Below are 16991 nucleotides of genomic sequence, written 5' to 3'. Positions count from 1 at the left end.
TGCGGTGCGCATTTCAGCCATACACTTTGTATGGCTGAATTCGCACTGTATCCGCACCAAACATGCACATGAGGCATTTTTTGAGCCGCATCCGAATCGGATCACACATTGGTTCACACTAGTGCGATCCGATTCTGTGCGAACTTGCAGATCGCACTGCGATATGCGATCAAACTGGGGGTGTCGTTAACTGTTAATTGACACCCCCATGCGTATCGCATATGGCAGTGTGAACTGCCAGATGTGCGGATGCGATGCGGGAACACGCTGCATATTCGCAGCGTCCCTGCATCACACAAATGTGAACCGAGCCTAAATCTTATCTGTCTTCTCTTCCCTACACCCCTTTAACCGCTTGCCGACTGCGCACAGTATATTTACTGCGGCAGTCGGCCCCGGCCAGGCAGAGTGACGTAGGTCTACGTCGCTCGCCTGTCACTCCTTCCAGAGCCAATAGCGGGCGGGCGCGCGCCCGCTGAGGCGCGCGCCCGCCTCGGCTCGTTCACGGAGGAGTGCGGGAGTGTGACTGGCGGACCCGATGTCCGCCGGTCACACTACGATCGCCGGTACAGCGGGAGAAAGACAGAGCGGCTTGTGTAAACAAGCCACCTGTCAGTTCTCCCTGTGTAAAAGTGAAGATCAAACAGTTCTACTATGTAGAACTGTTGATCTTTGTTTTTACACTAGAAGACCTGTCCCTGCACAGTTAGAATCACGCCCCTAGGACACACTTAACCCCTCCCTGTCCAATACTGTTAACCCCTTCCCTGCCAGTGTCATTTTTGCAGTAACAGTGCATATATATAGCACTGATTACTGCAGTAATGTCACTGGTACCCCCAAAAGTGTCAAAAATGTCAGTCAAGGGTCCGATCTGTCTGCCGCAATGTCGCAGTACCGCAAAAAAAATCGCAGATCGCCGCCATTACTCGTTAAAAAAAAAAACACCAAAAATGACAAAAATCTTTCCCTTTGTTAGTAAACGCGATAACTTTTGCGCAAACCAATCAAAATACGCTTTTTGCGATTTTTTTTACCAAACATAGGTAGCGTAAAACAAATTGGCCGAAAATTTTAAAAAATTTTGATTTTTACATTTTTTTTTGGGGGAATTTCATATAAAAAAAAGTGAAAAATATTGTTGTTTTTGCAAAAATTACGCTCTTTTTTTGTTTATAGCGCGTGATCAAAAAATCGCACAGGTGATCAAATACCACCAAAAGAAAGCTCTGTTTGTGGGAAAAAAAGGACGTGAAATTCGTTTAGGTACAGCGTCGCACGACCGCGCGATTGTCCGTTAAAGTCACGCAGTAAAAAATCGCAAAATAACCCCTGGTCTTTTAGCAGGAAAATCCTCCGGTGGTAAAGTGGTTAAAAGGGCAGATCTTGTTAAAGTCTTTTTTCATCTGTCAGGAGCAGAGAGGAGGGGGTGGAGAGGCTTTAGTTACAGCGTGTGAGAGCACAACAGCTGCAGATTGAAAAGGAAAAGGTCATTTTTATGAACATTCAATCACAATATGATTTGTGTCACAATTGTATACGCTATATTGTTTTTTCTTTATTTGCTATTTATTTCCCCACGGAAGTGGAGTTACCCTTTAAATGAAGAGCTATTTTTTTTCCTGTTCAAATAGTTAATTTCCACGGGGTGCACTTACTTTTTCACATGATTGTATAAACAAGCTACATGTTCAAGTTTCATAGAGAAACATCCATGGCCAAGGAATTTTTAAGGCAACAAACATATGCAAATTCAAACTTTCTCACTTCCAAATACATATGTACAGTATTGTGTACCAAATCAACTAAAATTTGTACTCTGCCAGTCTTTGTCTATAATTATGGAAAAAAAAAAAAAAATCAAATCTTTTTCCAAAACATTTTATTAATATGTGGATATATTTATGACTTTAGACTCGATTTTATACATTTAATTAAACATTTCTTCATATCATCAGATTTATTAAGGTCAGCTGTGACTTCAAGCATTTCAAGGAGCTAGAGGGGTGTTCTGCGTAAATGTACTTTATTTTTTGCTGAAGGGTGACAACAACCCTATCAGAAGACATTGTGGAGAGTTTCTTGGGACATTTCCTACTGAAACAGTAGAGTGAAATGATTTGAGGATGACCATCCGCTGACATCCGATTTTCGTCCTTTCAGTTCTGTTCCGTTTTTTGGAATGGAACAGAACCCTATTTTTGTTCCGTTTAAAAAACGGAACAGATGCAAAATCGGATGTCAGCGGTGTCATCCGCTGACATCCGTAATGCCCATAGACATACATTATGTCCGTATATCATCCGCAAATGGATGGGATGATATGCGGACATACGGAGCAGATGACACAACTGTCATCCGCTCCGTGAAAAAAAAAAAAAGTGCCGGAGCGGATCGCAATGCGGTCCGCTTGGTGTGAAAGAGCCCTTAGTCTAAGGGGCCAAAAAGGCTTGTAATCTGCCAAAAATAAGCTTATGTACTTTTTTGAGCTTCAGGCGTTTTGCTTAAGGCGACAGAACGCTCAGATGTGAACAGGGGCCATAAAAATGAATGGGATTTTGCTTGTTGGGCGTTTCGGAGCTTCAGAGCTGAGCATTTTACAAGCTGAAAAACACTCAGGTGTGAACAGGGCCTAATGAATGAAAGAAGGGCCGCATGGTGGCTAAATGGTTAAAAAACCCTGTCTTAGGGCTTTACAATTGCGTCAACCCTCTGAAACGTGATCTGCGGCTGATCACTTTGTAGATGGCATTTCACAGGCGGTGAGGAGTCAATAAAACTGGTGATCGGGAGGCAGAACAAGCACTTAAACTTAAAAGTCCGAACCAAAGCATTTCAAACTACAAACTTCAGGGCAGCCCTATTCACAATACTGCCTGCAGAACCAATCAGGGGGTTATTCGTACACCCCACTACAGCTGCCTTTGCAGCTTGGGGGGGGGGGGGGGGGAGTTATAACACATTTCAACTGCTTGTTTTTTTCAGCACCCCCAAGTCGCAAGTTTAAACTAGGCTTAACATTTCTGGGTCCTATGGTTGAATCCCACCTGGGAGACTATCAGCATGGTGTTGTTCTGCAGTATAATTCTCCTAAAGTTGACGTCAGTATAAAACCAACATTTAATTTTCATGGAAAAAAAAAAAAATGAACAAATGTGTTTACCTACAAGCAACCATCAGTACCAGAGTTTGTGTGTAGGCCACATGCTGTATTGTACAAGAAAGGAGGGATGGTGGCGCTGCCTATAAAAAACTAAATGTGAAGAGTGATCCTAGTGTTAAATCATCAATGGCCAAAGTATAAAGTGACGTAGTGCTTATCCACAATAATAAATATCTAAAAATCACCAGATTAAATACAATTACTAACATCAAATAATGTGAAGATCAAAGTGCTATATTTTAAAGTGCTCTTATAAAGTGACTTAGTGCATAAATTAGTGCTATATGTGATAAATATCAAACCATATGCAATACACAACAAAGAGCATACAAAATATATCACATTACATGCAATTATAAAGTGCTTCAAAAAGTGCTATAGTGTTTAGAAAACCCCAATCTACCATATAATATGGTGTGGGGATAATATAAAGAGCCAGCAGCAAACGTTAATCAGTATGCACTGCAGAAAAGTCCAACAATCTGTATGTCACATGCAAATGACCACAAGCAAGTGAATGTTCTCAGGTTGATATAGGTGACAACACTCTGGTGGATATTTATAAGGAGTGACCCCGTGGTGGGTGGTAAGGTGCTGGGTGATTTCTCTGGTAGAAAGGCACACTTACCAGAGACACCCACCCCACACAGGGGTATATAGCGGGTGTATAAAGTGGTGCAGCAACCCAACGATGTCCTCTTTGTGCCTGGATGGGAGCGTCCTACCAGAAACCTGGATGGTCCTATAGGAAGGTGTTTACCTGAACTGGTTCCCAATGTGTTCCTAATGGCAGATGTGTTCCAAGGTACCCCCCGGTTTCACTCCGGATTGTATGCCAGAAAGTAATAAACAGGGGACATAGTGTAGTACCGTAAGGTAATTTATTTACATATAATATGAACACGGTATATGAACATCAGTGGCTGCTGATGACGTATTGACTACGAAACGCGTACAGCGTGCTCACGTCACTTCCGGTTTTGGTACGAGATCGAGGCGTGGACCGCACAGCGCTCTGATCTACCTACATGCTGGTTTTTCTTTGTTCAAATGTGAGTACCTCTTCATATTATATGTAAATAAATTACCTTACGGTACTACACTATGTCCCCTGTTTATTACTTTCTGGCATACAATCCGGAGTGAAACCGGGGGGTACCTTGGAACACATCTGCCATTAGGAACACATTGGGAACCAGTGCAGGTAAACACCTTCCTATAGGACCATCCAGGTTTCTGGTAGGATGCTCCCATCCAGGCACAAAGAGGACATCGTTGGGTCGCTGCACCACTTTATACACCCGCTATATACCCCTGTGTGGGGTGGGTGTCTCTGGTAAGTGTGCCTTTCTACCAGAGAAATCACCCAGCACCTTACCACCCACCACGGGGTCACTCCTTATAAATATCCACCAGAGTGTTGTCACCTATATCAACCTGAGAACATTCACTTGCTTGTGGTCATTTGCATGTGACATACAGATTGTTGGACTTTTCTGCAGTGCATACTGATTAACGTTTGCTGCTGGCACTTTATATTATCCCCACACCATATTATATGGTAGATTGGGGTTTTCTAAACACTATAGCACTTTTTGAAGCACTTTATAATTGCATGTAATGTAATATATTTTTTATGCTCTTCGTTGTGTATTGCATATGGTTTGATATTTATCACATATAGCACTAATTTATGCACTAAGTCACTTTATAAGAGCACTTTAAAATATAGCACTTTGATCTTCACATTATTTGATGTTAGTAATTGTATTTAATCTGGTGATTTTTAGATATTTATTATTGTGGATAAGCACTACGTCACTTTATACTTTGGCTATTGATGATTTAACACTAGGATCACTCTTCACATTTAGTTTTTTATAGGCAGCGCCACCATCCCTCCTTTCTTGTACATCCATAGCATAGTCTCCGGACTATCATTCAGGGAGGCTGCAGCCTACATACCACATATAATTTATACCATTATTTATACTCACTGAGAGTTCACCCACGTATCCTCATTTCCAATTAGAACATAGCGTGGAATTTTTATATTTTTTATCACATGCTGTATTGATTGGCTGCAATAGACCAACGTCAGGCCATTGACCTGGTTACCCTCAGTGGCTTGGAAGTTTAGGATTCAAGAAGTAAAAAATATTAATAATAATTAGCTCCCAAATATGTAGTTTGATTGTCAATTTGGCATGCATAAGGAAGGGTATATACTCCAGAGATAAAACTATAATCCTATCACTTTATAACACTCTGGTCCAGGCACATCTGGAGTATTCTGTCCAGTTCTGGTCACCGGTCCTCAGGAAGGATGTGCTGGAAGTGGAGAGAGTCCAAAGAAGGGCAACTAAGCTAGTTAGGGGATTGGAGGACCTAAATTATGAGGAGCGTTTACAAGAGCTTGACTCACTCTTCCTAGAGAAGAGATGCCTGAGAGGGGACATGATAGCGATTTACAAATACCTCAATGGTGATCTCAGCATAGAAAAAAAAAAAAACTATTCAGTCGCAAAGAATGTAAGAGGACACATGGTCACACAATGTGATTAGAGGAGAAACGGTTCAACCTCAGGCAACGCAAGGGTTTTTTTTTACAGTAAGGTCAATAAGATTGTGGAACTCTCTTCCACAAATGGTGGTAACTGCGGGAAGTATGGCTACTTTTAAAAGACTCTTGGACATACATCTCCAAGATCAAAACATTCAGGGGTATGGGAAATGAACACGTCTACACACACCTACACAGGTTGAACTGGATGGACTATTGTCTTTATTCAACCTCAACTACTATATAACTATGTAATTTAATTTTATGCCTGGAGCTCAGTTTTAATGGGCTTGCTCCTTAACGGATTAGCGCTAGTAATTGTGGGAAGAGGGCATTACAGTAAAGACTTAGAGAACAGGGACTAGTATTAATGGATCTGTGTATTCTGTAAAGTACAAGATGATATAATAATATTGAATAAATACTGGAAATTAATAATCTGAGTTGCATTGGGATAACAGTTTCTAGCGACTGAAATACAAATGGCCGACAGCTCTCTTTCTCGAAGATGCTTGACCAAATGACAAATCATATTCTAGAATGAGGAGTTTTGATGGCAATGCAAGTATTTGGATAAGGGATTACAAGAAGTCCAGAATAACTAAATAGACAGTAAAAACGACTCAAGGAGATAACAAATTGGATAAGCAGTTTGCTCACTGCAGGTGAGGATCTGACATTGCTCTGGGATGCAGATATGTGAAGATTATATTATTTTTGTCTGCCTGAGGATTACTGCAGAAACAAATATTTACAAAGCACTCAGCCATGTTTAGTCCATTTATACCCCAAGTTCTTAGAAGTGGGGTGTTCTCAATCGGGCAAGAACTGGGAATTGGGAGTTAAAAGGACATGTACCATGGGAGAAATATGCAGACCTCCCCTTCTAAATATGCTGATAGCCTAGGTGTCACGCTTAGATGTTTAATTCAATACCTAAAAAGTCATCACCCTTGATAAAGTATAATGAATAGGTGAAGAATTATTTTTCAGGCTCTATTTGCTGTATTCTGTACTGGGTCATTGACTCAAAAGTGCAAAAGCCAGACACAGCCAGGCAACTAGCATTTTTCAAAGGAAGTGAGGAGTACAGGCAGCCTTTGTATTTGTCTATTGGATGGTGTACATTAACAAGTTTTTTAGTTGTAGTGGTAAAAGTTATGGGGATAGAACTGTATTTATAAAGAAACGCTGTAATAAAAAAAATAGCATCAATGGACGTTGTTGTTGCTGTTGTGCATTAATAAAATCCAGCACCGAGCTGCTGGGTCTTTGTTGGATTTATCTACAGTGGACTTTCTAGCCTGAGCACCGCCACTCTATCTTACACCATTCATATGGCAGTAGAGCTTGGGTGAGTTTTGTAGCTGTCATCAAAAAGGTTTCTAATAAAAAGGCTCCTGCTAAAGAAACTGTTCATATTTGCCTCTCTGGTAGAAGCCGATTAAGATCGGGCTGAAGAGCTCCCTGCCTCAAGGAGAATCTTCATTACCCGTTACCAACCCTTCTAGCAGAAAATGAGAAGACAACCACCGCTCAGGTAAGCAATCCCTGTGCTGTGGGTGCTGGCAGGGGAGGACTGGGCCAGGAGGCAGGGGAGCAATTGCCCCCCCGGGCCGCTCTGATTCTCCCCGTAAAAAAGGCTGCACCACTTCTGCCACAGACATACCTAAGGGATTCCTAGTGAAGAGAATTAAAAAGTCCCCACTGCTGACCTACTGAGTGCAGGATGAAGACAAAGACAGAGCGCAGGCCTCTCCCCCAGCATGGATGGTGTAAACAGTGTCTTAGTACAGGCTGGTTCCATGCCCCACTGGAGACTCTCCTCCCCCAGGCAGCCCTGACCGAGCTGTCCCAGCTCCCCCCAACTGTCCCCTCCTGGCCAGGTCGGGAACCCGGATTCGGCTGGTGAGTAGAGAGTACCTGGAGTGGAGCTTTAGCCTGGAATTGGGAACAGAAGGAGGATGGGAATAGGGAGAGTGGGAGGGGGGCTGCACCATGGGCCTCTGGTTTGTACTTGCCCCCTGGGCCAAAAGTTGCCAGTCAGCCCCTGGGTGTGAAGGAGAAATCAGTCGCACACCAACAGCTGCTAGGGAGATGAATTCCTTTATTAACATATATCAAAAGGTACACAGGATACAGAGATAGACGCGTTTCGCACTTTCAAAGTGCTTGTTCGTTAGGTAGGGAACAAGCACTTTTGGAAGTGTGAAACGCGTCTATCTCTGTATTCTGTGTACCTTTGATGTATGTTCATAAAGGATTTATATTCCTAGCAGCTAATGACGTGCGGCCAATTTCTCCTTTATTTCAACCCTTCTAGCGGGGTTAGATGCCTGCATCCCCCATCACATGCTGTGGTTCTATCTACTGGCCTCAATGCCACCACAGGACACAATAGTGCCTTTGAGGCTAGTGGGAGAAGCCACAGTGCAAAATGGGGGAACAAGTCTCTGACACACTTAGGATAAGAAACGTTTATAGGAAACCAATGTGAATGAATGGGGCCTAACAGGAGAAAATCAGCGTTATAAACTCACCTAAGCTGCATTTTGTGCAGTGCTTGGAGTTTGGCCATTTTATTTAACCACTTGCCACCCGTATAACTTACCTTTACAGAGGCAAAGTGGTACTGCTGCACCGGATCACTTACCTAGTACATGACCTGACACTTCTGAGTCTAGGGCATGCATGCACGCCGCCTGCCGGCCTGCTCCGGCTACGATTATGCACAGCGGGAGCAGATAAGCGGGTGCCATGGACTCGATGTCCACCAGCACCCGCCGATCCTCGGATACACAGGCAGAACGGGGCCTGCCTATGTAAACAAGGTAGATCACCATTCTGCCAGGAGGAAAGGCATTGATCCTGTGTTCCTTACTAGTGTACTTACTATAGCTACAGAGGGCAAAATTAGCCACAATTCTGCAGAAAAACCAATCAGCTTCCAGGTTTTATTACTAAAGCTGAAGTAAACAAGCTGAGGGTAGAAGCTGATTGGTTTCTCTGCAGAATTGTGGCTAATTTTGCCCTCTCTAGCTTTAGTAAATGAACCCCTTAGTGACCAAATTGTCAACTGCAATATCGCAGTCCCGCTATAAGTTGCTGATTGCCGCCATTACTAGTATAAAAAAAGAAATAAATAAAAATATCCCATAGTTTGCAGATGCTATAACTTTTGCGCAAACCAATATATACTTATTGGGATTTTTTACCAAAAATATGTAGCAAAATACATATTGGCCTAAATTGATAAAGAAATTTGATTTTTTTTTTTTTTTTTATTGGATATATTTTATAGCAGAAAGTAAAAAATATATATATTTTTTTTCAAAATGGTTTGTCTTTAACTCATAGTGCAAAAAAAAAAGAAAAAAAATGCAGAGGGGATCAAGTACTACCAAAAGAAAGTTCTATTTTTGGGAAATAAAGGACTATTTTTGGGAAATAAAGGACATAAATGCTATTTGGGTACAGTGTCTCAAGACCAAGCAATTGTCAGTTAAAGTAATGCAGTGACGTATCGCAAGAAAATGGCCTGGTCATGAAGGGGGCGTAAATCCTCCAGCTGTCAAATGGCTAAATTGCCCAGAATTTTAATTTATTCTGGGCATTGAGATAAACACTTAGGGCTAAACACGACTAGCGTTCAGGCGTGTTTAACAGCATTCAGCTTTTTTGTGGTCAAAATTCCCTCTATTGAATGTGATTTTAGGGTGTTCAGAAAACATTTTCTAAACTCCCCTACTACTAAACTGCTAAAAACGCCCAAGGGTGCATGGACACATAGGATAACATTAGGGGAGCTTAAAGGCAGGAAAAAAAAAAAATGTGAGTTTAATAGCAGCAGTGTGCATGAGGCCTAATGAAGAGTTTTGACAGCCATAGATCTTTAACAAAGCGAGTGCAGAGTTCAGAAGCGTGCTATGTAGCGAGTGCAGAGTTCAGGAGCGCGCTACATGCGAGGGCCACGTGAAATGGCCTGGTGGGTCAGATTCGGCCCATGGGCCTTGTGCTTGACACATGTAATGTATGCACTCTAATAGAAGTCTGAAGCATGCAGTGACAAATCTGTATACAAGCCTGGAAACACTTAGGGCCCTTTCACACTGCTTTGTTGAAAAAAAAAAAAAAAATGCAGTAAAAAAAAAAAAAAAAATTTTGATGCCCCCCCCCCCCCCCCCCGTGTTTTATGGGCTCCTGATTCCAATCACACACCTAAAACCTGGACATGCAACAAAAAATGCACCAAAAACGCACCAAGGGTGCATTTTTGATGCATTTTCTATAGAAATCAATCTTTTGAAAAGCGCACCAAAGATGCAGCATGCAGGACCTTTTCAAAAGCACGGCACCCACAGCACACTGGTATGAAGAGTTCCTTAAGATTTAAAAGATACATTTTATATGTTTTTCTGCTTTTTTTTTAACCTAAAAACGCATCAAAAGCAAATGAGAGTGAAAGCGACCTTAGGTAGTCAACAAAGATGGAGTGAAATTTCTCCATCTGACAGTAAAGTAAATTCTTACCTTCCCCATGAGAATCTGTGCTCATCTTTGGCTTATTCTCCCTCTGCGTGGCGTGCTGCATGTCCTCCCGCTGCTGCTTGGCTTGTTGCATAGTGAGGTTTTTCCAAAACTGTCTCAGTTCTTCTGCTTCAGTTTCTGAGTCTCCCAATGAGGGTTTTACCCGGCGTCCTCCTTCTGTATCCTCTCCTTGGTTTCCAGGTTCAGATTCTTCTTTATCAATACTCTGATCCCGGGATTTAGGCTCACTGTCCGACCCTTGTTTGTCCTCCTTGCATTTGTTCCCTGCACCTTCCATTTCCCCCAGCTCGGTACTGGCTTGTAATTCAGCAGATGTTTCGGATACTTTATCCAAGTCTTCACCTACCTTAATGGAAGCGTCACTCTTTTCCAAATCGTTGGCATTGCTGGCAATCCCGCTGTCATTGGCTGAAGGCTCGCCATTGCCTTTTTCATGCAAAGCATCCGGGGAGTCTGAAGTGTTTGTTGTGCAACATTCTCCTGCTGGTTGGTTGATTGTCTTAACAGATTCGGAGGATGCGCCTGAAGATTTGTCCTGTCGCAGCTCATCGGAAGAATGCACCTCTTCTCTAATAGGGGACAGCTCAGATTCCGTAAAAACGTCCTCAGACAAGGACTCCTCGGTGCTGCGGGGGGCGGTGCTGGCACTGTCATTTCCGGTATCCCACGTTTTTGTATCAAAGTCGTGATTATTACATTGAGAAATTTTCTTAAATTGGCAGAAATCTCTCATACTGGTCAGCTGCTCTACATCTCTATGAAAGAAAAAAATAAATAAAATATTATAAATATATATATTTATGAACTTTTAAAATTGTAGCCCCCCCCCAAATTCTTCTTAATCTTACACTTACAGTACCTGTCTACACCCATAGATCTCCACTCTGAGGAGATCAGCACAGCCTCTTCCCAAATGGTCTCCTGGCCAGGTCACTAATGTGCCGCAGAATCCTACCATTAGGAGATTCTACTGCGCATATATGTGACAGCGTTATGCAATTACCTCTAATAAATGAAAAACTAAAAATAAATACATAAATGTGTGGCCTGAGGAGATTTTTCACATAGAAGCTGTAAAATAGGACCCACGGTGAAAAATCTAAAAAGGAGCGTAGACGGGTGGGTAAGTGTTGAATTTTGGAGGGTGCAGGGGGAGGAGGGTTATTTAAAAAACTGGATTTTTGGCTTACCGTAAAATCCTTTTCACTGAGGTTCCCTGACAGACACAGCTTCAAGTCTTCAGACCATTGGCCTTCTGCTCTTGCTCGCTAGGAGTAGGACTAGGCGGAAACCTTTTTGGTTATCCCCCTGGGGCCGTCGCAGAGGGTATACTATCACTTCCTGCTGTAGGACTTTCAGTTTGTAACAAGCAGTGTCAGAAGAACAAATAACTCAACCCCAAAATAGGGGCGGGTGCTGTATCTGTCAGTGAACCTCAAAGAAAAAGGATTTTACGGTAAGACAAGAATCCAGTTCTCGCTTTCGTTAACTGGCAGACACAGCTTCAAGCCTTCAGACCATTGGGATGTCCCAAAGCAGTGCAACACGAGGGGTGGGAAAAAACACAGAAAACGCAGAATTCCCAACAAGGCTAAACATAGCCAACCAGGTAACAGGAGCTCACCACCAGAAAAAAAATTTTCACCCTCAAGAAGTGGAAGCCTCCGAAACCGCAGCCTGAAAAACTTTGCGGCCAAACGCTGCATCTCAAGATGCAAGGACATCCAGTTTATAAAATTTTGTGAATGTATATACAGACGACCAAGTAGCTGCCTTGCACACCTGAACCCCTGACGCCTAAAGACGGAAGGACCATGAGGCACTAAGCGCCCTCGTAGAATGCACTTTAACAGGGAAAGATGGAACCTGGCCCTTAATGGACTAGGCCTGCACCACCGTCTGCCTGATCCACTTGAAAATGGTCGCAGCATATGCGGCCTGCCCCTTATGAGGTCCATCCATAAGAACAAACAAAGAATTGGATTTCCTAATCGGTTCAGTCACCACCAGGTAAACCCGAAATCGCTCTTAACAAGGATGTTTAGGCTTAGGATATAGGGATGGTGGCGCAATGTCCTCATTCATATGAAACCCAAATACAACCTTAGGAAGGAACGACTGACAGTGTCGTAACACCACTTTGTCCCTATGAATCACTAAGTAAGGTGACCGACAGGACAACGCAGCCAACTCCGACACGCGACGTGCGGAAGTAATAGCTACTAAGAAAGCTACCTTCTGCGACAGAGTGAGCAGAGGAATTTCCCAAATATTTTTTTCAAAGGGAGGCCTTTGAAGCACTGACAGAACCCAATTGAGATCCCACAGAGGTATCAGAGATCGCACCAGAGGAGCCAGATGGCGAACTCTCTGCACAAAAGGTGTGAACCAAGAACACATTGGTCTACACCCAATTGTAGAAGCTCCAACAGATGAGACACAGAAAAGGAGCGGGAAGAAACCCCTGCGACTCACACCAAGTAATGTACGCCTTCCAAACTCGATGATAAACCTTCCTGGAAATAGATTTCCTGGCCTTCAACAGTGTAGGCATCAGCGACTCCGACAGCCGTCTGTCTTTCAGCACCTGGCTTTCAATAGCCACGCTGTTAAAGCCAGCGACCATAAGCAAAATGGAAGATTGGTCCCTGAGAGAGAAGATTCCAAGGGACGTCTGCTACCAGCCTTACCAGGCCTGCGCACCAGGACCAGCAAGGACAGTCTGGTGCCACCAGAAGGAAAGGAATGGAATTCCTTCTACCTCGATTTTGCATAGCAGTCTCGACAGAAATTGAATTGGAGGAAAGGCGTAAATCAGATGATGCTGACCCCAAGTGGCCACCATAGCGTCTGCGGCGTCGGCCAGAGGATCCCAGGACCTTGACACAAACCTCTGGCACCTTCCTGTTGAGATGGAAAGCCAGCAGGTCCACATAGGTTGATGAAATAACTCCGGGTGAAGAGACCATTCTCCCGGATCCAACGTCTACCGACTGAGATAGTCCACTTGCCAATTCTGGTGTGGAACTGTGCAAACAAAACCCTCTAGAAGGTGGAGACCATCAGACCCAGTATGGACATGCAGACAAACCTTACCTTTCTTTCTGGGAGCTGTAAACAGATTTGAATAAAAACCTTGGAAATGTTCCGACTCTGGAATCGGCACAATAACTCTTTGTGCTAACAGGTCCTGCACTGCTCCGTAGAGGCCCTGTAGCCGCTCTAGAGACAGGGATAAGTTGGAAGGAAAGAATCTTGCCGGAAGCAGGGACCGAAACTCGATCTTGTAACCAAACCGAATCAGTTTGTGGCACGGATCTGGAAAAAGACGAAGACATCCCCCCCACCCCAGATGTGGGTGAGGGCACCCCTTCAGACTGGGGAAGGCTTGTCTGCGGAACCAGACGCGCCCACTTTGGACTTACCATTCCAGGGTCTCTTGGAGCCTCCTGCAAAGTTACGGGTGGATCTCGAGCCCTTTTCCTGTGATCCAGACGGACGAAAGGGCAGCTTGTGAGACAAAAAGAAGGGACCCCTTACAGTGAGGTTCCTTGCCCTTAGCAGCCTGTGGAAGCAAAGTACTCTTGACTCCCGTAAGGCCCTTAATGATCTCTTCCATAGAGGCACCAAACAAACAGTCAACTACAAAGGGAAGGTCAATCAGTACCTTTTTAGAAGCCTGGTCAGCTGACCAGTACTTCAACCAGATCATGTGGCAATGAATCACCACAGTCACAGAAACCCTGCCAGCCAGGGGGACCGCATCCAGGGATGCATCACAAATATACTGTAACCTTTAGATCAACTGATCCGCCAGCTCAGAAGGCTGTTGACTCCCCTCCAGATCCTGGCGCAAAAATCTTAGCCCATTCCATTAAGGTCTGGGATACCAAGGTGATAGCAAATACCGGTCCTAAAATTGAACCAGCCACATTGAAAAGGTACCAGACCAGAGCCTCTGCTCTTTTATCCATGGGATCCTTAAAAGACGGGGAATCTTTCACCAGCAAAACAGTGGAAACCTGAGAGACCATTGACGGTGAAACCACCAGTTTCTTCAGAAGAGACTCCTCAAAGGGATTTCTACCAAAACGCTTTTGGTATTCCAGCCATGCGTTTCGGGGGAAACCCACTTACTAGTGACAATCTTGTCAAAATAGGCAGGAAAGGGGAAAACCTTATTCCCCTTAGAAGATTTGCGGGTGCCAAATTGCACCGGCGGCGCCGACTCTGCAGTAGCAGAGTCCTCCAACTTTAAAGTTTCCCGCTCTGATACAATCAGGGCCTCCACCAGCGCTTTTTAATGCGCGGCTGCAGAGGAGGACGACTCATCCTCACTATTAGAACACTCAGCGGCCAAATTCACCTCAGAATCTGAGGAAGCAGAGGATACAGGTAAGAGGGGGGCCCTTCTTGCCAGGTTTCCATTGCAGGGCCATATCTACTTTGCCTACTAGTGACTGTAGGGCTGCCGTCATGGCTGCCAGGGCAGACTGAGACCCAGACGGTCCGGCAGCTTCCAGGAGTAAATCAGGTGGTAAAACAAGCTCCCCAGGCTCCATGACCATAAAGGGTTAAGCGGAACCGTTGCTCAGCAAAGGAAAAAAAAAAAAAAAAAAAAATATATATATATATATATATATATATATTTTTTTTTTAAACGGGAGGCCCCTCCCCCCTGTGCACCGCTGTGGCACTACAAGAAGCAGCGCACCCGCGGCGCTGTATACAGCAAGGAAGCATAGTCTACCCCCAGAGACTCACCACCTGAGCTGGAAAGCACCAAACGATCTGCCACACTACTGGAAAGAGGAAACGCTGACCTGACACTAGAGACCCCCACAGCCTCAGCACTGTCTCCGACTACAGGAAAATGGCCGCCAATGCCAGTCTATGGGGAAGCCAGAAACATGGCCGCTGAACTACAGAAACATGGCCGCCGAACTGGAGATCACAGAGACCATGGAATAATTGCGGTACCACGTGGCGCTTCAAGGGACCACAGGGAAAAAATTTACAGACCCCAGGAGAGAACCCCCTCTTAACCAGGACTGACAGCGGCATCACCCACCACTAATCCAGCCTAGCACCATGTTTCCCCGCTACCCAATTTCACCCATGCTCCCAAAAAGGGACCGGGGGGGGGGGGGACAGGTGAGGGCATCCAAATTTAAGGGGGATCACTGCAAGGAGGAGAGGGAAGCACAAGGGGGAGGAAGGACACAGGGGGACCTACCATTCCTGCTACCACCCTAACAATTCTGAATGGAGGTGCTGCGGCCTGAGGTACGCTGCGACTCTGGTCATGACTGCTGTCGTGACCAATGCTATGTGACCTCATGAGGTGTTTGACTCGCCGGTCAGTCCCCGTCCATTGGGACTATGTCGCGGCCAACTTAACGCAGAGCTAGTAGTTGGGTCGCGCTCGCAGGCCAGACTGGGAAGACTGTAAGGGTCTAGATTATCCAGTGTGTCTCCCAGTCCGGCTGTTGGTTGTAGTTCACACAGGAACAAAAATAATAAAGAAAAAGTAAAAAATTCAATTTAAATAGGAAAAAATGCCAGGACCGCAGATCCCAGCAGAGAGCAAGGTCCTTACTCCTGAACTAGGCAGAAAAAGCTTGAAGTCCTACAGCAGGAAGTGATGGTATACCCTCTGGGACGGCCCCAGGGGCGTAACCAAAAAGGTTTCCGCCTAGCCCTTCTCCTAGAGAGCAAAAGTGGTCTGAAGACTTGAAACTGTGTCTGTCAGTGAACAAAAGAGAAAATAACTACTAATGGTTACTTTCAATTCCATTTAGGAGGACAATTATTATCTTTTTACCTTTAACCCTTTCGCTGTCAGAGCCGGTTTCGCATTTTTTTTTTTTGCACACATGCAAAAAAAATAAATAATAATTTCAGGCGTGAAGATTACATTAAACCCCCAAAACATTATATTTGCTGAAAGCAGACGCCCTACAGAATGAAATAGTGGTTTAAAAATTTTTGATGTCACAGAATATTAACCCCATGGTCCAGGAAACACAAAATTTCAGTAAAAAATACACTAAAGTTGATTTTGGAAGAACACAAATGCACTAAAATTACCCAATTTTTTGGTAAGATAAAAAAAAAGAGGAGGTTGCACCAAATAAATAGATATCCAACATGTCAAACTTTAAATTTGCGTGTACCATGAAATGGCAACAGACTTCAGTACCCTATATTTTTAAATGGGGACACTCTAAAAGCCCCCTTTAGATCATTAGTTTAGTGTTACGGAAAAGGTCTGGTGCAAGAATTATTTCTCTCACTCCGGCGTGTGGCCATATGTAACATGTGCATCACAATTGACTTTTTCATGTGTAGACACTTGTGTAATTCCCCCTACTTTTTTTTCTTTATCACCTTAGCTCATTAGTACATTTCTTTCATGACAAATATATTTATGTGATACCCTCAAAGATACCCCTGAAGAAGCGGCGGTAGTGCTGCGAAACATGTTGGGTTAATTGTTGTGGGCTACCACGCCTCCTGCACAAAGACCATCCATTGTGGATGCAACTGGGTACAAAAGCATACACACTACTTACCCTTGTGTTTAGGAGAATATGTATATGACTATATTTGTATGAAATTATATGGCTGTTTATTGTCGGTGTGATATAATCCAATTTTGTACAATATACTGTGACTCCTCCAATCACAGTGTATTTTTTATTGCTGTTTACAATA

At 43.9% G+C, this 16991-nt stretch overlaps 1 protein-coding gene across 2 annotated transcripts in view; it reads right to left on the bottom strand.

The window, feature by feature from the left end:
* Positions 1-16991, bottom strand: part of OXR1 (oxidation resistance 1) — a 957024-nt gene that overhangs the window by 130293 nt on the left and 809740 nt on the right. For both annotated transcript variants that reach the window (XM_082257928.1, XM_082257929.1), the window contains one exon: positions 10257-11029. In XM_082257928.1, coding sequence (XP_082114054.1) covers positions 10257-11029 — 773 coding nt within the window. The remainder of the gene's footprint in view (positions 1-10256; positions 11030-16991) is intronic.

This window comes from Pelophylax lessonae (assembly GCF_965119305.1).
Source record: "Pelophylax lessonae genome assembly, chromosome: 5".
NCBI classification, from domain to species: domain Eukaryota; kingdom Metazoa; phylum Chordata; class Amphibia; order Anura; family Ranidae; genus Pelophylax; species Pelophylax lessonae.
The sequence above is the reverse complement of the archived record's forward strand: the minus strand, read 5'-3'. Positions and strand labels throughout refer to the sequence as shown.